Below are 23,900 nucleotides of genomic sequence, written 5' to 3' on the forward strand. Positions count from 1 at the left end.
TTCCAATCCTAAGTAATTAGCAATACAGCAAATTTCTATCCCTAAATTATGAGGGAATTAAATTTTGTCTTTGATTAAAGTTGACAGATATTGGGGGGGACCTTTCAATTTGAAACACCATAGTTTAGACAACTCATATACTTTCATGCATACAAAAACAGAATTGATACATTATATAAGTAATAAATACAATATAGAAAAGGGTGGATGCTTTGTTATCTTTTGGAGGAAAGAACTCTACCATATTTGTTTGTAAAATTTTAACTGTGAAAACTTTGTCATAAACCTGGACATACGACTGTCTCAATAGCTGCTCTTCAGAACATATATGAATTACCCAGTCCCGTTCTAGTCCCGTACTGTCCACAGTGGATTATGAGTTGTATTTGATAGAAATTTTGCTCTCTATTCCATTTTTAACTTTGACCATTTTGTACTCATTTAGAAAGCAAACAATCTTATCAAAACATTAATAGTCTTCAAGATTAATAGTCAACTAGAAAAACTAAGGTGCATTCAGTTACTACTATTATGGACACTATTTTGATGCTCATGAAAGAGATGGGAATAGAAAACGATCCACAGGTGGTGGCTTTTCAGCGGAGCCTTGAGGGATGGGATGTTATGGGAGTGGTGTAGAGTGGCTGGCTGTTGTATATTAAGAGCATGAGCAAATCACAAATTTAAAGAAAGTTGAGTTGAAGTGTGGCAAACTGTTGCATTGGGTGTTGACGTGAAGTTCACTGGGGCAGTTGAAGACTGGCTGGAACACCATGAGGTCTTAGCATGCCTGTTTGACGTAGTGATGTGCACTGTGACCAGTAGGGAGGATGGAATGAGACTGAGCCTTGAGGATTAAGGACTTTAGAAGACAGTGTCAAGTAAGATATCATCCTGCAAACCACATACTAAGTTGTCTTGGAAAAGATAGGTGAAGCCTCTACCCTGCTAGAGAAAACTCTCAACCTTAATGGGTGACCAGACCATTTATGTCCCCTTTCTGCCATGCTTTCTCATTATGTTGCTACACAATGACCCACTAGTGTAAGTTTAGGACTTTGTTCAAATGGTATGATGTAATGTTGGCTTCCATTATTACTGGATTCTGGAAGCATTCAATTCCCACTGCCTCATTGCCACCACAGTGCACAGTGCAGTCCATCATGCTCCCTCACCTCCCAGTCCTCACCTTTACCCTCTAGATGCTCTAGTTCTACAGGTTATCATCTTCCTACTTCTGACTTCTTTTACTTAGCTTACCCCTTCCAGCTCTATCCATGTTGCCGCAAATAGCATACTTATACATATGTATCTATTGTGTCTAACACATCTTGATCCACTTATATTTTGGGGCACTTATTTATATATATCTATATATATCTACATATATATACACACACACACATATATACAATACACATTCTATATATATACACACACATATCCATATATATAAACTGATTATTTGTAATCAGTTTTATATATGGACTTATATATAATCAAAACATTTTCAGGGTTTTTTTGTTGCTCTGTTCAGGACAGTATTCTTATAAATTTCATGGTTTAAAATGTCTTGGCAAATTTTACTACTAGACCAATGGCTTCAAAACAAAACAAAAATAACACCTGGAAGAACCCCATTCCCTTCTACTTTTGTAAAACTTCATTAAGAATGTTTCTTTCTTGAATAATATACAAGTGAAGCCACATCAGATTGGAATTTTAATAATTGGAATAAAATATTTTATGATAATTTTCATTGTCATATGTGAGGCTCTACAAGTTGTTTTTGAAACAGTTTTGGTGAGTTTTCCTTTTAATTGTCATGGAAATACAAGAGGCATAAAATGTAATTCAGTATTTACATATATTGTGAAATGATCACAATATCTAGCACCATGACATAGTCACTTTATTTTGTGATAGAAACTTCTTAAGACTCTCTGTCCGGCTGAAATTGGTTAACAGTGCTGATTACTGTCTCCATAAGTTACTGGTTAAACCCCCTGCTGGTATCTTCTGAGCTCAGGTTGGAATTTTCGGTTCCATGAATGTGAGATCATACCATGTTGTGTGTACGTGAACCACAACACCATTTTCTTTACACACACTGTAAAGCTTGTCACTTGGCTTTTGTAAATGTGATATTTCAAGTTAAGTGTTTACAGATTGGCACTCATAAGTAAAATTGCTGGCTCATGTAGTTGTTTTTGAGAAACCTCCCATTGTGTGGACACTAACTTAACACTCCCACTAAACAAGGATTCCCTTTTCTCCATGCTGTAACCAACACTGTTTCTTGTTTTTAATAACTGCACTTCTGACAGGTGTGAGATTTGTGTTTTCCCAGTCATTAGTGGTGATGAGCACCATCTCAGATGACTTGTGGTCAGCTGCATTGTTATCTTTGGTAAAATATCCATTTATTAACTGGATTAGGTTTACTATATGAGTTTATTATATATTATGGTTATGAAGCCCATATTTAAGATGATTTACAAATCTTTTCTTGAAATCTGTAGGTTCACTTTTTGTTGGTTTCACTTGCTGTGCAGAATTTAGTTTGATGTGGTCCCACTTGTGTTTGCCTTTTGCTATCTGCGCTTTTGCTGTCATGTCCAAAATATAACCATGAAGTCCAATATCAAGGAGTGTACCTGTCTATTCGAGTTTTATGGTTCCAGGTATTTCATTCAAGGCTTTAAACCATTTTAATTTTGTACATGGTAAGAGGGAGTGTTCTAGTTTCATTCTTGTAAATGTGGGTGTCCTGTTTTCCAGCACTTTTTTTAGATTTATTTATTTGTACATACAGAACTGGGGTACAGGCCAGAGGCTCAGGGGCAGCGAGAGACGCCCCCAGAGACAGAGTGGGGAGCAGAACAGGCAGATTGACAAAGTACACTGCTGAGGGGAGCAGCAGGCGGGCCAGGAGAGGTCTGCCACGCCATGTGGTCACCTCCAGGGCAGGTGGGAATCAAACTCATGCAGAAATGGCTTTAGCTTCTTAGTGCTGTGCTTTAACCCACTGCGCCACCAGGGAGGGCCCCTTCCAGCACACTTTTAAAGGGACTTTATGAAATACACATTTGCCACCTGTTCGTAAATTAAATGACCTTGTATATGCACTGGTTTATTTCTGAACACTCTCCTAGTAACTACAGATTTGTTTAAAATTGGGTATAGGACTTCAGTTTTGTTTTTTCCCAAGACTACCTTGGATATACTGGGTCATTTATGGTAACTATAGAAAATTTAGGCCTTTTTTGTTTGTTTCTGTGAAAAAGCCAGGTATTTATTGGGCTTGAATTGGAGCTGTAGATTGCTTTGGGCAACATGGTCATTTAAACAATGCAAATTCTTGGCAATCCTTGAGCATGAAGGATCGTCACATTCATTCATATATCCCTTACCTTCTTTCACAAATGTCTTACAGTTTTAGTGAACAGATCCTTCATCACTTTTGTTAAATTTATTCCCGTGTTTTTTAAATCTTCTTGATACAATTGTAAATGAATTATTTTTGGTTGTCAGGTATGTGGAAATGCTGCAGATTTTGGTATGTTGATTACACAGCCTGTAAACTTTAGTGAATTCTTTTAAGTTTTTTTTGAGTCTTTAGGGTCTTTTTTGAGTCTTTAGGGTCTTTTAATATGTAATGTCATATCATCTGCAAAAAGCAAGTTTACTTTGACCATACCATACTCTGGTTTCTCTTCATATTATACCAACCTTTCACCTTTTCCTTCCCCCTCCCAAATTTGGGTGCCTTCTCTTTTTCTTCCTTTGTTAGGTAAATAGGTTTTCTTTTACCCAAATGCAACAAGGATGTTGCACAGGCATGAACTCCCATGATAAAAGATTAAAAGGACAATGATAGCATTCATAGTTTATTAGAAAAACTCTCAAATCAGTAATCAAAGCTTCCATAATAAAACTCAGTGTTCAAGGCAAGCAGAAAGAATGAAATAAAACCAGAAACCAGTGAGTTACTAAACAGATTTATCAGAAGACAAACTTCTTAACTAGGAATATAGAACTTGAAGATATCGAAAGGACAGGGAAGTACCATGACCACTACACACAAGTCTGACAATTAAATGAAACAGCACTGATCCTAAATGAAAACAAACCAATACTAAACACAAACTGTTACAAGTCACTATGAAATAATTTAAAATGGCCCTGTAACTATTAAATTATACTCATTTTATTTTTCTATCAAGCCCCTCCCCTCCAGTCCCAATGGCTTCATTCTGCCAAATATTACATAGAATTGGGGTTAATTTTTTAAAATTCAGAAAATATAAGAGGGAATATCTCCTAGTCCTAGAACAAAATAAAGAATGACATTTACAAAAATGTTATGTTTGAGGATTTTTAAAAAATAGAATTATATATAAAACAAAGTAGGGGAACTAAGTAGAAAATCTGTTGCAGAGGCAAATAAAATCTAGTAATGTGATAAAACACTCAACACCCAACAAGCTTTTTATAAAACACTAGCTAAAACAGAATTAGTCAAATTTGAGTTGTAGTTAAGTATACTATACACTGATGATGGTGAAATGACATAGCAATCTGCAACACATTTAAAAAAAACAATCTGTTATATTGCTACTGGGTTCCTGGGACCCAGCATTTACAGCTTTGTTCCCTTCACCTTCCACAGTGGATAGCTAACTGCATATTTCTTTCAATGTGTCCAATATGAAGTTACCTGGCTGTTATCTGACAACTAGATTCATGTGAAAATGAAGGATGAGAAATGTTAAACTTAGGGCCAACAAGTATGAGCATGCATCAGGGAAAGGATTACATGGTACTAAGACATTTTATTTTAAACTCATGTTATCAAGAAGGGACATGGGGTTAAAATAATACAGGCAAGCTCAGTATTTTCAGGACTCGAGTTTGGAGACACTGTTCTGGTGAGGTACCTAGAGATACTGAGAAATTTAGGTGGTATTCTTAGTGTTTACTAACCCCATTCCTTGAATTCTTACAAGAATCATCCTTTTGAACTGGGAAACAGAAGACACTAAGAACTGTATTAATGGTCAAGTCCTTAAGGTAGAACAGCGGGATCCATTTCCATACATGTCATAAATTAGGAAAAAGACAACCTGATTTAGTCTGATTCCTCCATCCTCATTCCTCAACTGTTATTGATTAGATTAAGAAAATCTCTGAAAATACTGTACTGCAAGTTTATCAGCAGTCGAGAGCAGCTTCTCCAAACTTTTATTAAAATTCTCAAGATTTTTAAAAACTTAAGCATATAGAAACATGATATTCAAACATCATTAAAAACAAACATCATTAAGATGAGAAATCTCTGAAGATGTGTTTCCCATCTGAATCTAAATCTGAGATTTAAATCTGTGTGTCCTCAAGGTACTAACCAAAATAGTTTTTTGAGTCCCCTTTTTAGGGAACTCAGCTACTTGCTTTGTAATTCTTCCTTACCTGAACAGCTTTATTAGCATAGTACTTTAGGAATTTAACTAATTAAAAAGCTGACTATCAGCTACATATTTATTCTATAATTTCATCTGTCTCTTTGTATTTTCACATTTATAAACAGAATTTAACACCAAGCAGGTATCTCAGGTTTCATAGTATATAAAAAAAGTTGTATAAGAAAACATTAGACATATATAAAATCACAGCCACAGTAATTGGACCATAGTTATACACACTAAGAGGAATCCATGCACATTTATAAGTGATTATATAAAGGAAGAAAATCTGGGTTAAGTAATAAAATAACATGAAATTTTACATAAAGTCCAAGCTTTTAAAAACTGTTAAAAAATCAGGTCACGGTGGAATAAATTTGTACTTTAAGCTTCCATGTGTGATCACTTGGGTCCTTTTGCCTTTGACTTTGTTTCCTTTGGAACTTTCCCATTTTGACATTGAGTAAACCTAGCTACTGTAGAGACACCATCCACAAACTTGGTTTTAAAAAGGACGTTGGCATTGTTGAACATTCCTTCTTTAAGGGATACCACAATAAACTTAAAAAAGAGAAAAGAAGCATAAACATTTTTCATAATGCCCTTGAAGAAGAGTCATCCTTTAACACTGGGGTCAAATTTAGAACAATTTTTGGAGATGTTTTGCTATTTCTTAAAATGCTTGGCTTTAAGCAATGGAAATTCTCAAAGAAAGGAAGTAGTGTTAAGATGAATGAATCCTAGCTTCCTACTCCATTTCAGATGTCTCTTAATTTTACCTTGACTGCCTCATTACCCATGTTTTCTACTTCCTGCTGGTTGATGCTTGTTGCTAGCTCTAACTACTCTTGTAAAATATTTTTCTGTGGTATTTTAATATCAAGGAAGGCCTCAAGTTCTACAGCACTGCCACAGCTCAAATGGAACATTTGTACAATTTAAAACAGGTACCACTTACTTCACTGTTAACTTGCCCCCAAAATGCTCAGCATTGCTAATCATGAGTGAAGCGCCCAGAATTGTTAGCTATCTAACCCATATTTTGCAACCACATTTCTTATAACAACTCAAAAACTATTCTTGGCCTCAAGGGGTGTTTCTCTATTCTTAGCCAAGAGAAATTAAGATTCCTCTATCAAGTGCCACATGGCTCTGATACCAAGGCATGTCCCTGAAGCAGTCTTAATAGCGCATCTACCAGGAGGTAAACGGCAGAGCGACTCCATTACCTAAGTGAATGCCAAATTACAAAAACATTAGATTCTACCTCATCTTACAACCAACAAGTGGAATTAGTAAGAGCTATATGAAGTCTTAATAAAATACTTAAGACTGAGGAGTATTATGTGACCACTGTAATACAGTAAACAGCTGTAGAAAAACTGAGACATCTTTGCTCCTGATTCTCACCTGAGAATGTGTGAAGTGAGTGCGCAGCATCTGTCCGATATTCTGAGTGTGAGAAAGATCCAAGGCTGCATCTACCTCATCCAGGATGTAAATCGGGGCAGGTTTGAAGAGGAGCATAGAGAGTATTAGTGACAAAGCCACTAAAGACCTAAGGAAGGATCAGAAGAAATGCCGTCAAACTTTATGGGACCCCTTTTTAACCAAAACACTGAAGAAATCTGCTATGCTACTATAAACAGTGCAGGTTTCGCTGAAAGATAGCCGTAGGGAAAAAGGAATCTTCAAACTTCAACACTTTGGTTATATATTAAAATATTTCCTCTCGAGTTTTATTTTGAACAGAATAAGTTTATAATATTTTCCGTCATGATCAGGGAATTATATTTGGTGTCTACCGGCTTAAAAAAGTAGACTGAAGTCAGCTGGTTTTAGGGCATTTAGCTGTTAACTAAATTTTTGTTGACTAAAAGTTCACATACTGATTAGTAACTAATCTTTCACTTTCCTTCCCTAATTCTTAGATGCCTATGGGGTCAGGTGATTTAGGGCTATATACCTATAAACTACAGCTTTATTGGTATCATTTGAGAGAAGGCTACAGATTACGGCCCATTACTCTAAATATAATCCTTATGTGATGGTTAATTGTGTCTATTTGACTCACAGGACAACTAGCTATTTGGTTAAACATAGTTTTTATGTGTATCTGGGGGGTTTTTCTGGATGAAATTAGCATTTGACCTGATAAAGTACTTTGCCTTTCCCAGTGTTGGATGGATTTCAGGTAGACCTAAAGGGCTGAATGGGGGCAGGGGGGGTGTAGAGACACAAAAACAAGGGTTGGCAAAGAATTTTCTTGTCTAATTATTTTACTTGGGATACAGATACCTGCCCTTGGCACTCCTGTGCTGGTTTGTATGCCATTCAGATACAGACTACAATCTACACTGCCAACTCCCCTGGAGTTAACCTGTGACTCCAACTGAATTACATCACTGGCTTTACTAAGTCCCCAACTTATAGGTAGCAGATTGTGGGGTTTCAAAGTATCTACAATAAAAGGTAGCAATTCCTAGTAATGAATCTCTTCCTAAATATATAAACTATTTTCTCCAGGTAACCTTAGCACACTTACTTAAAATTCAGTTAGGCCTGTTCTTATATTCCATAGTTCTTTTTTAGTTCTCCTTAGCTAACCACACCTCCCTTTTAACTGTAGCTGTTTTCACTCTAACTTGTTATTAAGGAATCATATTCTTGAAATTTCCTAAAGAAGCCTTGTTTATTTTAATATATTTAACATTAGTAATACTACAGAATTTTAAATACCTCCTGACATTCAGCACTAGAAAACTAGAATGTAGCATTAGATTAAAACTAAAGTATTAAAAACATGTAAGTAGGGCAAAAAGTATGCAATAATGAAAGTCTAGAGGTGAATTCAAAATTTTTAGGAAAGGAAATGAAACAGTGCAATAAAACACATTAACTTAAAACTTTTTCACTGGCTTTCTGTGTCTAATACTTAAACTATAGAACTTTTGAAGTCATTTAAAAAAATCTCACCAATTTAATCATGGAAATAATTTCTAGGTCCTTTGGAAAGCAGCATATACTTCCTATTTTCCAGGATTTTGACAGAAACAATTCAAGATACTTGGATCTAAATTGGGGAATTCAGTTTTGGTTAATAGGCAGAACTGCCATTTGAACTAATTAAATATCAGAAAGAGTGGACTGCTCATAAAATATGAACAAGTCTTACAATTTTCTAGTTTTTTTTTTAACATATGGGGCACTTGAGGACAATTCAAGGACTGTACGATTGTGGAGCCTTGAGGTTTAGTTTAATAATCATCTTCAGATATATGACTATTTGCAATTTTTGTTTTTTAAATTAGCTGGTTTTCTGCAGGTAAGGAGCTGGACCACATGATATCTTAAGTTTCTAGCAATAATATATTTGGCTGAGAAACACTTTCCTGAAGGCCACTTCATGCCCTGAGAACTTCCTGTTCCGCTACTATGGATTCTTCCACCTTCTATTTTCTGAAAAAAATTATTTATATTGCCTATAATTAGAAAAACATTAGGTATACAATCTAGAATAGACTTTTTTTTCCTTTCGCATTTTATAGATGTTGGTCCAGACATTCAGCCTGCAGTTTTTGATGACATATTCAAAGTCATCTTTCTTTGTTTTGGTCCATGGCACTAAATAGGCATGCCTTTTTACTGATGGTATATAACTGCTCAGTTTTAAATGGCCTCCTGTGCTGTGTCACTGTGGAGGGAGGTAGCAGTTATGCATGCAGTTATCCTTCTTGAGTCTTACTGAACACAAATCTGAGTTTAATTAGTGCCATTATTTCTTCAAGTAGTTTTCTGTCTTCCCTCCAACTTCCCTTCTGGAAATCCAATTACATGTATGTCAGAGAACATGATACTGCCTCACAGGTCTAGGGAGGGCTGTTAATTCTGTTTCTCAGTCTAGTGTAAATAGATTCATTGCCACATCTTAAGATTCACTCATGTTTATTCTGCAGTGTCTAATCTGCTGTTACTCTCGCATTGGTTTCAGCTTGTTTATAACTTTTACCTTTAGAAATTCCACGTAATTCTTTGCTAGCTTTCACATCTCTCCTCTTCTTACAACACACATAAATTTCCCTGCAATCTAAAAGTAGAACATCACCTATTTGCTAAGATTTGTAGGTAATTAGATCATGGAAAAGTTTTAAACATTTCCAGACCCAAAAAAATAAGCTACCAATTATAATGAACAGTAATACTACTTTTTGAAATCAGGAAAGTCTGTAATTTTTGACAACAGTACATTAACTGTAACTTCCCAATAGTTTCATCACTTGTCATTTCTGGACTGGCTTATGTCATATTCTCTTGATTTCTCTCCTTTCACTAGATGTCTGACACTGTTGGCTTTATGTTGTTCATAGTCTTAATTTTTCCTTGTGTTGGTCTTTGTTTTGATAAAGGTACCTGAAAGCTTCAAGTTCTGAATTTAGGGGTGTATGTCTAGAATAAAGGTTAGTACAGACCCAATGCTAAGATGTTGCTCACTGGGGCCTCCCAAACTTCTCATCTTGTTTTTCTAAATTTGAGACTCCCACTGGTTCTATGCTCTAGGGGGAAAGGCAGAGTGAACACTGGGCTCAGCATTTTTGTTTCATTTCTCTCAAGTGCAGTACTCTTAGGCTAATCATTTTCCAATGTTGAAAGCAATTATTTGTCCTATTTTTTGCTTATTTGGTAGTTACCCTTTTAATCATATTCTAACCATAATATACCCAACGTTACATATTAGATTCCTTAAATTCTACATGCAAAGATAAAACTAAGTAAGGCAAAATAAAAATGGGAGGCAATGAGATGATAAAACTAGTAAAGAATGGATACTCACCTCTGGCCTCCACTAAGTTCAGTTAAATTTTCTTTCCAAGTGTTTCCTAGGGCAACCTTGAACTCCAGACCATCCAAGACAGTCTGCCCCTCTGGTGGTGCAAGCATAGCATTGGCACCAGGCAGAAGAGTAGAAAAAATAGACCCAAAGTCCTTGTTCACCTAGATGAAAAAAATGGTATTAAAATCTCAGGTTTGCCAAGAAGAAACATAACTTGGTATGTGTACATGCAACCTAGCAGGTACCTTGTGATGGCATAACATCCAACAGCCAGATCACTGTCTTTTTTATATGCTTCTCCTTATAACCAAAAAGAACAGGGAGAGGACCCTGAGAGAGGCTACAGAGACCAATTAGCTTACCCTGAACAAGTCACATTAGGGACCATACATAAATTCTTTAGCTTGTAACTGGATAATTTTGCACATAGTGACCAAAGAATTGAGAATCCAGTCCTCTCTTTTTAAAGATATGAGAGATATTCTTAGTTAACTGAAATCTCGAAGTTAAAGTGCAGGGACAAAACTCAAGTACTAATATACACCTTTATATTGGTAATAACAAGGAAATCTCCTAATCACAGAGGCATTCTGGGGAGGATTGACTGATGGTCTGCATACTTTCATAGGAACTGTATGCAGAAAAGCCGGGTTCTAGTTTTACCTGAGACAGATTTTCAGATCTAGGCAAAATTGAGCATAAAGGGGAGAGGGCAACTGTCTAATGAGAGTATAACATTTAAAACACCAGCGCCAGAAGTACTCTTTATGAATTAACGATGCTTTGAAAACAAAAGCAAATATGAGGCTGATAATAGTTCTTGTACCCTAATTATAGTACACTGAGGATTAAACAAGAAAACTAATATAAGAATAGTACCTAACAGAGGGTGGTGGTAACAAGAAAAAAAACAAAAACACAAGAGGCGGGGTTGGGGGATCCTGCCATCTACCATTACTAACATGCTTTCTGGAGAACCTTGGAACCTGAGGAGATATCAGTTAGAAAGATAAATTTAAAATTGCTCTAAATCCAGGAACCAGTGGGAAAACGAGAGACAAAAACCACTCTTGCTGATAAATCTACATGCTGTATAAAAACAATGGGCCAGCATCTGCATGCATTTTAAATACAGAAAAATACTACAAAGAATACTGACACTAAGCTTTAGAGCAGGAGAACCACGACTGGAAGAGGCAGAGGCACATCCGTACAGAAAGTAAAATCCAACAAGAAAAAGAAGCACAGGCTTGTTAAATACAAACAGTACAACATTTATGTAGTATCTCCACATAAGAAACCAAGGATATCCATGTAGTCGGAAGGAGAAATAATCATAAAGAACCCTGAAATCTGCCAAAGTTGTTATAAAACAAACATGGCAATTGGTATTTTGTTGAATAAGAGTTCATTAAAAGTGAAATAAACACCCTTGTTTACTGTAACAAGGGTGACAGCAGGTAGCAACAAAAGGCAATTTTAGTTCTAATTTAGAAAAAATTTCCCAGCTTTTCTCCTTGTGGACTATATAATCTTCCATCTTTCTAAGCTTCAGTTTCTTTACAACTGTCAAAGTGAAACAATTATTAGTTCACAAAACACAATAATTGCTTAATCTGTAATATGTAACTATTAATCTAACATGAACAAAATGATTGGCTAAAAATTTACAGGAGATGCATTTATAAATTCTGAAATTCAATTAATAATTTGCAAGTATTTAATAAGTCACAAATCTTGTTCTAGAAACATTCTTAGAGCACATATCTAGCCTCTTTTGAGTATAGGAAAGAGAAAGTACAAGTGGATGGTTGCGGGGAGCCTTTCCAACTGACAGTGTGCCCGTGTCAAGCACAGAATGGGGATAGGACAGATAATATGGTATACAGAAGTCTCCTTCAAGCCTAAGACTATGGTTTCATGGAAAGGAAAGATGACAAACTGCATACCAAGGTTAAGAATGATAAATGGAGAGACCTCGAAAATTTAGCCTAACTTGGGAAAAGCAGATAATGGGAGCATGGAGTGGCACACACTTACCTCAACAAACTGATAAACATTTAAAGACTAAGTTTGAATGAAGGTGAAAGCATACGCCAACTTTAAACAAGGTATTCCTTTACATACTTTCAGTATAAAATCCGATGGATCATATTTTGTTTCTGACTCATACAGAATAAATGCTATTTTTGGTTCAAATACCTTTTGCCAAGCAATATTTAGGGCTTGGTTTTTCTTCTGGTCAAGGTCTTCTATAGTTGCAAGGATTTTGGATTTGTCATTTTCTACAATTCTCTTCTTCTTCATCAAGTCATTGTACTGAAAAGATAAAAAATACACTTCATGAAACTTTTCCAATTACATTCTAGAATTTAATAAGAAGTAGAGGTCACATTTGTATATATTATGTACTTCTATTTACCAGTAAGATATACTCTCCTTACAGTTTCACTTGTAGATCATCTATATGTAAAATTCAATAGAGAATTTACAGAAAAAGCTGTGAAATATTTACTCCATTAATAAATTATCTTTCTGGAAGCCAAGAGAGAAGTCTTAGCAGCGATATACAAGTTCTATGTAATTTGGTATATTTCTTTTTATGACAGCCTTACGGTGTTTTTTTTTCTATTAAACATAGTAGGCTCATTATAGATGTATAGAGCTTCAGTATCAGTTCTCTTACTGCAATGTTCTTTCTCTATATGTAACGTAACCATTAACTCATGTTTTACTTCAAACATGTCCTCAGAGTAGCCTTCCCAAATAGTTTAAAACTATTAAAAAAAAAAAATTGAGGCTACTGAAGGATAATTCTAGCATGGACACATTGTCAAAGTTTTCTAAAGATCCTCTTATTTCTCCTCAAAGCCCCACCACGGCTGTTCTCCTTTATGGCCAAGCTCCTAAAACTTCTCCATCTGTTTATATTATTCCTTGAATTACTATGTGGACAGACTCAAATTACAGCAAAAAAGAGGTCATATGCTGAAAATGGAAATAATCTCTGACAAAGATGGGAACTGTGAATTTCTGAGTGTGTAGATATATGTTGCAAAGTTTTAATGGAGAATCAAAAACCAACAGGAAATTGGAAAGATGGCAACACTTTCATTAGTTTGGTATTTTGATAAGATATTCTTAGTAGGTAACGTTACTATACACTTTCTTGAAAGTAATTAAGTTCATAAGTATTAACATTTTCATAGAGCTCTCATTCTACTGGAATACATACAAATTCAAACAAATTTTGTAGTATTAAAGAAGGTACGTACAGAATAACTAAGATTTCTTTGTATTATGGAATGCTCAAGAATAGGGTCTATTTTTGCTCCTGGACACTCTTAATGGTACTGCAGACTAGAGAGTTCTGTCATGGTAAGAGAAAGAGATAACACTAATATAGTATAGTCCTAGTATATAGACTATGGATTGAAGGGTGAGGAGACCCAGTTTACTCTATTTTTCAAGGCCTTGAAAGGCAAACAGAAGAGTGAGGGTGTAAGATGATGAAAAATTAGTGTGTTTATTTACACTAATAGCACCAAATTTGATGGCAAAGCTATTCAAGGTACAACAGAATATACAAACTGATAATGCAAAAAGAAGAAAATTAGAACTGCAAAGAGAGAAGGGGAAAAAGTACTAAAGACATCAAATAAAGAGTGACAAATCATTACTGTCAGAAAGAGCTCAGAGCCACCCATGTACCAAAGATGCCAAGATGGTCATACGAAGTACTCACCCGCTCTTCAGCTTCAGTCAGTACATTCATAGCTCTCATGTTGACATTTCTTCCTAGTTTCTCCTTCATTTCTTGCAACTTCTGAAGTCTCTGACCAGCTTCTTTGGGGTTGTTAGTTTTGAAATCATAGGCACTATTCGGATGGCCAAAGAGGTGTTTCTCAGCATTAATCCAGTCATACTCTTTCAACATTTTGGATACCTGGCCACACACAATAGGATTTATCATTGCTTATAAAAACCCTATATTTAGAAACCAGTTTCTTAAACATTTACTAATTGTAAAACATTCTGGAGAAAAATGCCATATAGTAACTCATTTGGAAAAAAATAAAGAGGTTCACTGTTGACAGGTATGATGATTATTTTTATCTTTAAACACTAGAAGAGCTAACTGATGGGGATGTTATTACCTATACTTAAAGGATTTCTCTATTAGAATGAAATATAAGTAAGATGAGGCATCGTGAAATGCTTACAGTATTATTCCTAAAATTATAACTTTAAGTAAAAAGATCTATGCTAAATGTTGACACCCCACCTCTTCTTTTGCAAAGTCACATAATATTCCTGATTAAATATTTCAAATTATAGTGCTTCAGAAATACTTTCTTGAAGTGTAGATGGTTGTCACTGCAAATTAATCCTTGTCAGTTTATCCCTAAGGACATGGTCTCGCCTTTGTACTCTAAAATGATCAATTTTAGTCTTCCATTCTAGTTCATGAGCAGTATTTCATAAACTGTTTTAAAGAATCCTTGACTTTTGCTTTGCTGTCCCTTTAAAGTTCCTCTTTTCTTTATCAATAAAACCCCCAAGCAATCACTAGTCTAGCATTTTCAATGACCAAAAAACTATAGTAGTGCTAGCACTGATAATCTCGGTGAATCTACTAGTTCTAGGTTAACAGTCATTAAAAAATACTTTTTAAACTAAGTAATAGTCATGACTCTTTATGATGTTAATGAAAGGTTAAAGCACTGAACTGTTACACAACCATAAGAAAACATAATAAATGAATTACTAAAACTATACAGATACATACCATTGAGTTTCTGCAAAAGCATGTGTCTTCATTAAAAGTACTTAAGGGTCAGTGATACATGGAAAAAACTTTTTTAAATAGTGAGGTAACCTCAAAAAGGTAACTGTTTGCAAAAGATCAGATTTTAAATGAGACATCAAAAATTGACAATTATTGGATTTCTGTAAGGATGTTCTAAGGTCAACTAAGTTCTTACTTTAAAAGCTGCCAAGTAATGTGTGCCTCTGAATTCTAAGTTCAACATTACCATTACACATTCATTACTAATTCTGTAACTTGTAGATAGGATTAAATAATTAAAATTGAATACTAAACATTAGTGACATGTAAACAGTACTTCTGCCATTTATACTGAGTGTTTCAGGGAGCAGTTGATATTTCAACCCAGAAGCAAAAATTTGATTAATGGTAAAAATACCCCACTACATGCCTTTGCAGCAGCATCCTCCGCTTCCCGTTTATGTTTGCTAATGTTGTGGTCCAGTTCCTTAATTTTGAGCTGTGCGTCGTTGTTTTGCTCTTTATATTTTGCCACTTCCATATATTTAGCTTTAATCACGTTGTCTTGGGCTGTTATTCCTTCTTTTTGCTTGGTCACCTCTTCTTGAGCTTTATTTACTAATTCCTGAAACAAACAGTATAGTAAGGTAATAAAGATATTTTTAGTTTACTGAAAAACCATTTAGCAGACTATGGGCAAGATGACAATGATAACAGGCATATGGTCACCTAACCCTCAATATTTTTATGTCTTCATTAAAATGTCTAATGAATTTACAAATAGGAGAATACCACTAGCAAAAAAGGGGTGCGAAGCAGTATCCACACTAGAAGCAACATGTTTCAAGTGACTTAACTGGAGGGAGGTGAGACTACTAGGTCTCAGAAAAGTGGCATTTTTGAGTACTCTAAGCATGTCCCAAATGACATTTATTGCCTCTGCTAGGTAAAAGTAAAGTCAGATGGAATTTGTTCTTGTCTGCCACTGGTAAGGTCCATGTATCTACAATCAAAGGTCACAGAATTTGGTTCTAAACAGAAAAGATTGTTTTAAAAAATAGATTGGTGGTATAAAGAAAACCTTGCTTTGATTTTCACTACCCCTGATACCCTAAAGTAAAGCATGCATTTAATTTACCATTATCCACCCCCAAAGTCCCTTTACATCATTCCAGGTCTTAAAGAGTTCATCAATTCACGCAGCTGTCTAAGACCAACTCATATTAAGGAGAAATGAAGAAGCAGAACTGTGAGAAATACAATCTCCATATGTGATTAAAGGCACTAGTAACAATTAGGCAATAAAGAACAATTGACATTATGATTAGCTAACTGAATGAGCCCAAACTGCTTAATTCTTTGTAATGTTTGTATCACAGAGGTTTTTTTCTAAGGAAGATAAAAAATCATTGCATTCTCTAAACCCCAAAGATGACTTAGGTGTTTAAATCCTTTGAAGACCAAGGGAAAAAAATAAGTTATTAACATTAAAGCCGACAAAGTCAGTAAGTTTTTAATGCCTAAAGATTGCACTGCAAGTATAACTTACAGATAATTAAATGGCCATTTAATTTCCTCATTGTTTCCTTAGAAACTGTTATCAACAAAGAGAAATTACAATGTAAAGCCTCAACAAAATAGCTTTAAAACTAAGGGATCCGGTCCTCCCTGGTGGCGCAGTGAGGTTAAAGCACAGCACTAACAAGCTATAAAGCCACTTCCGCATGAGTTCGACCCCCGCCTGCCCCGCCTGCCGCTTGCTCCCCACTGTCTCTGGTGAAGCCTCTCGTCGCCCCTGAACCTCTGGCCTGTACCCCAGTCTGTATGTACAAATAAATACATCTTTAAAAAAAAAAAAAAAAAATAAGGGATCCATTTTAGTTGTAACACTAAAAGACTTCTGCTAATTAATCTGATGTGTTAGAAATAATCTCAAGAGAAAAACATACCAATGCAGAATAGTCAGCAAAAGGCAAAAAAATATAGCTATAGATATGCCCTGTTCAAGTTATGTATTTAGTTAACAGGAAAATCAATGACAGAAAACTTGTTACAAAGCCAATCACAAAAACATCTCTAATAAAGGTATTAAACTACATTAATTTGCAGATGAAAGCCACTCAGTCCTAAATCTACCCTTGCTGAGGCTTTACATTTTAATTTCTCTTTGTTGTCCTGATCATCTCTCCCCTACCAGCTTCAATGAGATTAGGCACTAGAGACACGGGAGAAGGCTTTATTTCCAGGATCCAATGCGCTTTCTCAAAGCAAATTGTCATGTGCCAGGGTTAGCACAGCTAATCGTGGCATTCTGGTGACACAGCCATAAGCAGGGCACCTATCTGTGGCCAGTATTTCCAGATACTTCGGCCAAATTCACTTCACATCAGTGGACCAGTTATGCCCTTTCCAGATAGATGTAGTGCTCAGCCCTGAAGATAGAGTGGGGGCTCTTTTTCAGATCTGTGCCTCTGCAGGTCAAATGCCTCAGTCCTACTGGTAATAGTTGTTCCCTGTTTTGTATCTTTTAGTTTACCTGTTAAGAACAATGTAAGAATGATTATTTAAACTTTGGTCTATTCAGAGGGTTCCTGAGTAAACCCTGACTAAAATAATTAGCAATATTTCAGGACTCTTTCTGGATCAGTAATACTCAATTTTACCTCTCCCTCAAGAATACAGAAATGGAAGCCACTAAAGTCCAATATTCAGACATTTTATAATTATTAAGATTTACTTAAATTGGAAAAAGTGCACGTTACCTTATTTTTAGCGACCTCAGCAGCCATTACTTCAATCTGACCTTCATAGGATCTGACTGCTTCATTTACAGCTTCAAGTTGTTGTTTACAGGATGCATGCTCTCTCTTGAGCTCCTCCAGTTCCAGAGTGATAGCTTCAACTTCCTATAAAAAATAAACACATTGTGAGCATTAATTGACTATTAACTACTGAAACAAATGTATCCATAAACAAAATTAGTAACATTCCTGGTAATTAAGAACCATAGGTCATTATTAAACTGCTTCCCCTAAAAAGAGGGAAAAGGATAGATTTCCCCCCCATCTTTGAACTTTGCAAAACTTAATTCTTCTATCCTTTTGCAGATCTTCCTCAATCTACAACAGAGCTATTCCTGATAAACTCAATAGAAGTTGAAGACATCACAATGTGAAGGGAGCTGCATCACCACCCAACTCTCATACTGAATACATAGTTTTCACACCACAATCAAACAAGGAAAAGCCTAAATTGAACCATCTTAAGCTGTGATCGTCTATATTCCCACAGGGGAAAACAAGAAACAGACCGATAAATACAGGTAAACTTTCTTCTTTCTCAGTAGGCATTTCAAACCACTTTTCATTGTTACTTAATTTTTTTTTAACACTTCCTGGTTGTCACTATTAAGAGCATAAAACAGTGAGAGAATTGTGATTTAGACAGAAAAACCCAGGTTTAAACTGAACTTTGGCACTATTCCAAAGATATCAGCTATAGTCAGATTACAATCAGAGTATTTTACCAATATAACATGCTTTTTTTTACACGATTTCTTTCACAGCATATATATTACCACATAGAAATGTCAGTGTTGGTAATCACATACCATCAGTGCCATCCTTACAATTATGATACCTGGTTACTAGGGTTTTCAAAGTTATTTTAAATTAATGCCCCTTATAAGAAGCAAACTTTGACCTGACTGTGTTGACATTAAAAGATTGGTTTCATTGTAAGAAAGGTTATTTACCTGTTGCTTTTCTTTCATTTTCTTGCTAGAAGCATCTGCTTTTGTTTTGGCGCAATCCAGCTTTTTCTGAGCATCCTTTAGTTCTCTCTCTCTCTCAGCTTCTGCATTTTTCATTTTATTCTCCAATACTTCATATTTTTCCTCTGCCTTTTTTTGGATTTCTTTGGTGTTTTTTAATGTCTCCTCACTGTCCTCTACATCACAATGTAGGCACACGTGGTTAAATAAGGTCTTTGAAATATTACGTTATTGATGGTAGCTTATAAACCCAACTTTTAATGGAATAACAGCCTTCAAAGTCTAATGTTCCAACCTTATTCTAGAAAGTGGTGTTTACAAACAGCATACATTAATTACCCAAAAACCTGTCAAATTATTTCTAACTATATCACGTAACAGACTTTAGGTATAACTTACAACTTATCAAAAGGTAACAGCTCATTTTAAAATATACCTGCAAATTCAGAAACCATAACTGAGTATATAGTAACTCATGCATTATTTTAGCTGCTAGAAAGCTTACAAGTAATTTCATAACCAAATACTTTGTTCTTTTTTTCTATTCAAGCCTCTTACTAGAGAGATACTCAATATATTATCTCTAAAATCCCAAGTGAAAGAACAAGCATGTTGGTGCTAAAGTATATTATGACCCTCAAAGTCATGAATGTGCTAGTAGTTCCTGTGCTACTAGTTTGTCCTAGTAATCTGTAAGAACCAGACTCTTGTATAAAAACAATGGAAACAAAGTAACTCAACAGAAAAAAGGCAAAGGGGACAAATGAAAAAATTCACAGAAACAGAACCCTGAAAGGTTCCATGAAAGTATAAAAATAGACCCCGCATTTTAACAGCAACTAGGGAAATGCAAATTAAAAAGCTAAAGCACTTTTTTCTTTTCTTTGCAGCCATAAGTTTGAAGAGAATTTTACGTGTGGAAATGAAACCATTTTGAAAAATAAGACCCTTCCTATGCCACTGGTTAAAAATGAACAGTAAGCTTCAACATCATGTGAGATTCTTAGAAATAGCAACTTTAAATTTGGAGACAACTTTTTGCTGCATTTTTATTACTACGTAACAATGTTGAAAAGGCATTCTAGGATCTGTTGTGTACTGGTGCAAATGGGCAAAACCCTACAATAAACCTGGAATAACTCAAATGAATATAAACTTGTTGTAATATCAAAAGAAAGGTTGTTAGTAGAAACAGATTAAGCAAAAAATGTTTTCATCTCACCGATAATTTTTTTAAGAGCATCTAATTCTTCTTGTTGTTTATGATAGGAGCTTTGCTGGAGCTTTGTTTGTAGTAAGTCTGCCTCCTCAGTTTTCATTTCCCACTGCTGCTTTAGTTGGCGGTATCTTAGTAAGAAGTTTATTGTAAGTGACAAAATTTCTTTGAGATTCAAAGTACAGGTTCTTAACTATACTGAATTCACAATAAAAACTACTACTGGTAATAAGAATAGTTTTGATACTTACTTCAGGGGTCTCAATTAAAAGGGAGCCTGGCAGTGATCACTGAAGGCAAGCAATACTAAATGACCCAGATCCATGCTAGCTAGTCATTTTTGGATGGTCTTAAGCTATAAATTCACAAGGCAGCCTGATTATAAAGTTTGAAAGGAAAAGCTAAAATAACTTAGAAAAAAATATTCTTACCTGAGACTACGAGGCAGCAATTAAAATTGTAATTTTAACTTCATTTTTCAATTTGTTTTAGAATGTGGAGTGCAGAAATTTTAAAAATATACCACATTACTTGATATGGCCCACAGAAGAATGGCTTTAGTTGACACTTCCAGTTTTCAAAATCTATTTCTAAGTCAAATATAACAGATTCACTGCTTTCCTAGTTTGTTTCCACAGAAAAAGCTCATTTTACAGTAATGAAAATAAAACGCAGGTTTTATGTATGATTTTGAAAATACCTATTTTGATACATTTTGGAATGGTTGCTCTAACTGACAAGTGTTGTGTACCACTAAACTTTGTAATTTCAGAAGGTGACTGCTAAAAATTTGCTAAATTTCAATTTAATGTTTTAAAAATAATGCTGAAGACTGAAATCAAACTTTATTAGCTCAATTTCCATTTATCATCTTTAGAGGGAGTGAAACCCAATCACAATTAAACTTCTAAATAATGACTTCATAGGTGAGCGAGCTATAAACCTGATCCTTTTAAAGCAAGTGTAACTATCCTCTAGGATAGCACATGGTCACTTCACTCACACCTTTTAGGTTTTTAGTCAGCAGTCATCTGCATGAGCTTTCCCTGACTACCCAATCAGAAATTTCCCATATCTCACCCTGGATCAATCATATCTCCTACTGTTTTATTTTTAGATCTTAGCTTTATTTAACATGCTTTACCAATTTAACATGCTTTACCAATTTAACTTCTGCTTGTTCCTCCCAGCCCTATGAAAGTGAGATGAGGAATGTCTGATTTACTGTTAGATTTCTAGCACCTCTAAAAGTTGCATAATAAAAGGTTAAACATTTCCCACTATGAAAATGTAACTACAGTTAAAGTATACATACATTTATATTTATACCCACTGCAGAATACTGTAAGGAAACAGTTTTAGCAATGACCTTCTGGCCTCCTGATCATCGTTGTCTAATGCAGTTATACTGCTAAATGTAGTATAACTACATACACTGCTTTTAATAGTTTTAAATCAAGAACTGAAGTATCTACTGGTACCTTACGTGTTTCCCCACCAATTGTTGCAAAATGTTGAGCATAATCACAGCAGGAAAAGATTATTTGCCTGATTTTATTCTTTTGCTTAAATGTCCTTATCAAAAAAAAAAGGGGGGGGGGTATGTGATAAACAGATTACCAAGTCAGTATTTCCAAATACTCTAAATACGCTAAATAAAACCAAGGATATTATGAAAAATGTCACAACTTGTATTTTGTATTTCCCTCAAAACTTTGTCTCCACTCCCTCCCAAAAACCCACAGTCAACAGAAAAAAGTCTTACTTCTCAGCAGTGTTTTTAAGACCTGCTAATTCCTCTTCTAGAGCCTGTAGTTCATTTTCCTTGCTTCTCAGCTCATCTTGAACATCTTTGAGTTCTTGAAACTTGGTTAAAATAGAAGCTGCCTGAGATCGAGCACCTAATGGTTGGAAATTCAAATAGGTCTTAGATAGACCAATAAAATGGAAAGCTACTTCTCTGAAAATAAGCTTTAAAAAGGTATCCAACATAAGAAAACAGATCTTAGATAAAGTAAAGGTAGACTTTATCATGGGTTCCAGAAAAAAATAACTTGAAATAGATATAGCTGTTCCTCCTAACCCCAAGAAAATGACAAAGAATATCTACTTGATGCACTTTGTATTTCCAGCATCTCTCTAGAAGTATACAACAGTGAATGTTACAAAATAAAAGGTTAAACAGCATTTCCAATTTGAAAAATAAATATGAAAATATAACTACTGTTAAAGTATACATAACATCTACAGTATGTATGTAATAAAATAAAATTTGGGTGCTTTTTGTTACCACATAATCATTTGACAAGTGAGAAGCTAAGGTGTTATGTTGGCAAGAAAATACTGTTTTTGATGGGAGAATGTGATAAACAAGTGTTCACCGCTAATTGCATAAAATACAGGTACATATTTGCTACATCCAAAAGCAGGAATTTCAAAAGCATCAAAATCAGTAAAGTAAACCTACTGATGATATTTTTAGAAAGAAGGTCTATTTTCCAATACTAGTTATCGTTAAGTTGTACAGTAAAGAACTTGATCATGAGATTCCTTGTTTACTTAATGCCTTTCTAGACCAAGAAAACAATAGTTAACCTAATAGTACACCTCAAGAATAAAAGAACAAATGAAGCTCAAAGTTAGAAGGAAAGAAATCAAAGCAAAAGTAAATGAAATAGTCTAGAGAAATAGAAAATCACTGAAAATAAAAGATGGTTCTCTGAAAAACAAAGGACTCAAGTAAAATCAGAAAGGCATGTTCCTGATGCACAAACAGAAAAGAGGATCTTAAGACTACTACAAAAATTATGTTACCAAATTAAGCTAGAATACATACATACAGCTCATCAGAACTAAATCATGAAGAAATAGAAAATCTGCATTGACCAGTTACTAGTAAGGAGAAAGAATCAATTTAAACTCTCCCAACAAAAATCCAGCACCAATCAGCTATTTTAGAAAGTTGTACCAATATGCAATCAATTATGAATACCAGTTCTTCTCAAACTTTTCCAAAAAATAGAGGGGGAAATAATTCCAAATTCATTTTTACCAGCCCACCAACCCCCCTGAACTAAAGCAGATAAGGACATCACATGTGCAGTTAAAGATTATGAATAAAAATACACTCAAAAATAAACAACTAGTGACAGAGGCTATTGAAAGCTCAGGTCCCAGGCATGTCCAAGTGGTTGGGACACTGGCAAATGTACAGACGTAACTAAAGTCAAAAGAAACTTAAACCACACTAGAAAAAGTCACACCCAGACTGACAGGCTTTGTTAATCGGAACTGCAGTGGCTGAAACCTAGTTTGTATAAAGTTGACTTTACGGTAACTTTTCCTTTTTATCTACAGAACGATGATTATAGACTAAACGTAGTCATACATCTCTTCTTCCTAACTACAGTTCTGAAGCTTTTCACTATAATGCTGGAGCTGTAAAACAAGAGCTGTAACACTTCTGTGATAGCCATGCTGTAACCCTACAGGTATTAACAGCGTTGCTGGAACTGGACAGCAATCCACATACAGGTCAGTATTCCTCATGAGATGCAAAAATCCTCAACATATTAACAATTATTAAATAAATTAAGGATCATACATTATGATCATCCAAGTTTACTTATTCTAGGATGCAAGAATACTTCAACACCCAAAATCAACACAATATACCTAACAAAATGCAGATAAAAATCACGATCTCGGCCCTCCCTGGTGGCGAAGCGGGTTAAAACACTGCACTAAGAAGCTAAAGCCACTTCTGCATGAGTTCGACCTGCCTGCCCCGGAGGTGACCACATGGCGCTGCAGACCTCTCCTGACCCGCC

General features: G+C 35.2%; 1 protein-coding gene and 1 long non-coding RNA gene across 2 annotated transcripts in view; one reads left to right on the forward strand and one right to left on the reverse strand.

The window, feature by feature from the left end:
- Positions 1-4,190: 4,190 nt before the first annotated feature.
- The window catches only part of SMC2 (structural maintenance of chromosomes 2), a 43,850-nt gene continuing 24,140 nt past the window's right edge, over positions 4,191-23,900 (reverse strand). Inside the window, exons 16-25 of the mRNA XM_004677963.2 lie at positions 21,836-21,971; positions 20,077-20,201; positions 18,837-19,030; positions 17,845-17,988; positions 15,513-15,707; positions 14,039-14,239; positions 12,496-12,612; positions 10,294-10,454; positions 6,873-7,020; positions 4,191-6,023 (exon numbers count right to left, since the gene is read on the reverse strand). Of these exons, the coding sequence (XP_004678020.2) occupies positions 5,865-6,023; positions 6,873-7,020; positions 10,294-10,454; positions 12,496-12,612; positions 14,039-14,239; positions 15,513-15,707; positions 17,845-17,988; positions 18,837-19,030; positions 20,077-20,201; positions 21,836-21,971 (1,580 nt within the window). The 3' untranslated portion in view covers positions 4,191-5,864. The remainder of the gene's footprint in view (positions 6,024-6,872; positions 7,021-10,293; positions 10,455-12,495; positions 12,613-14,038; positions 14,240-15,512; positions 15,708-17,844; positions 17,989-18,836; positions 19,031-20,076; positions 20,202-21,835; positions 21,972-23,900) is intronic.
- On the forward strand, positions 18,196-23,763 carry LOC105853324. The gene is made up of 4 exons (XR_001145171.1): positions 18,196-18,404; positions 19,745-19,831; positions 23,480-23,604; positions 23,705-23,763. It is a non-coding gene; the product is annotated as an uncharacterized LOC105853324 (long non-coding RNA).

This window comes from Condylura cristata, unplaced genomic scaffold (genome assembly GCF_000260355.1).
Source record: "Condylura cristata isolate star-nosed mole 26May11 unplaced genomic scaffold, ConCri1.0 scaffold00006, whole genome shotgun sequence".
Taxonomy (NCBI): domain Eukaryota; kingdom Metazoa; phylum Chordata; class Mammalia; order Eulipotyphla; family Talpidae; genus Condylura; species Condylura cristata.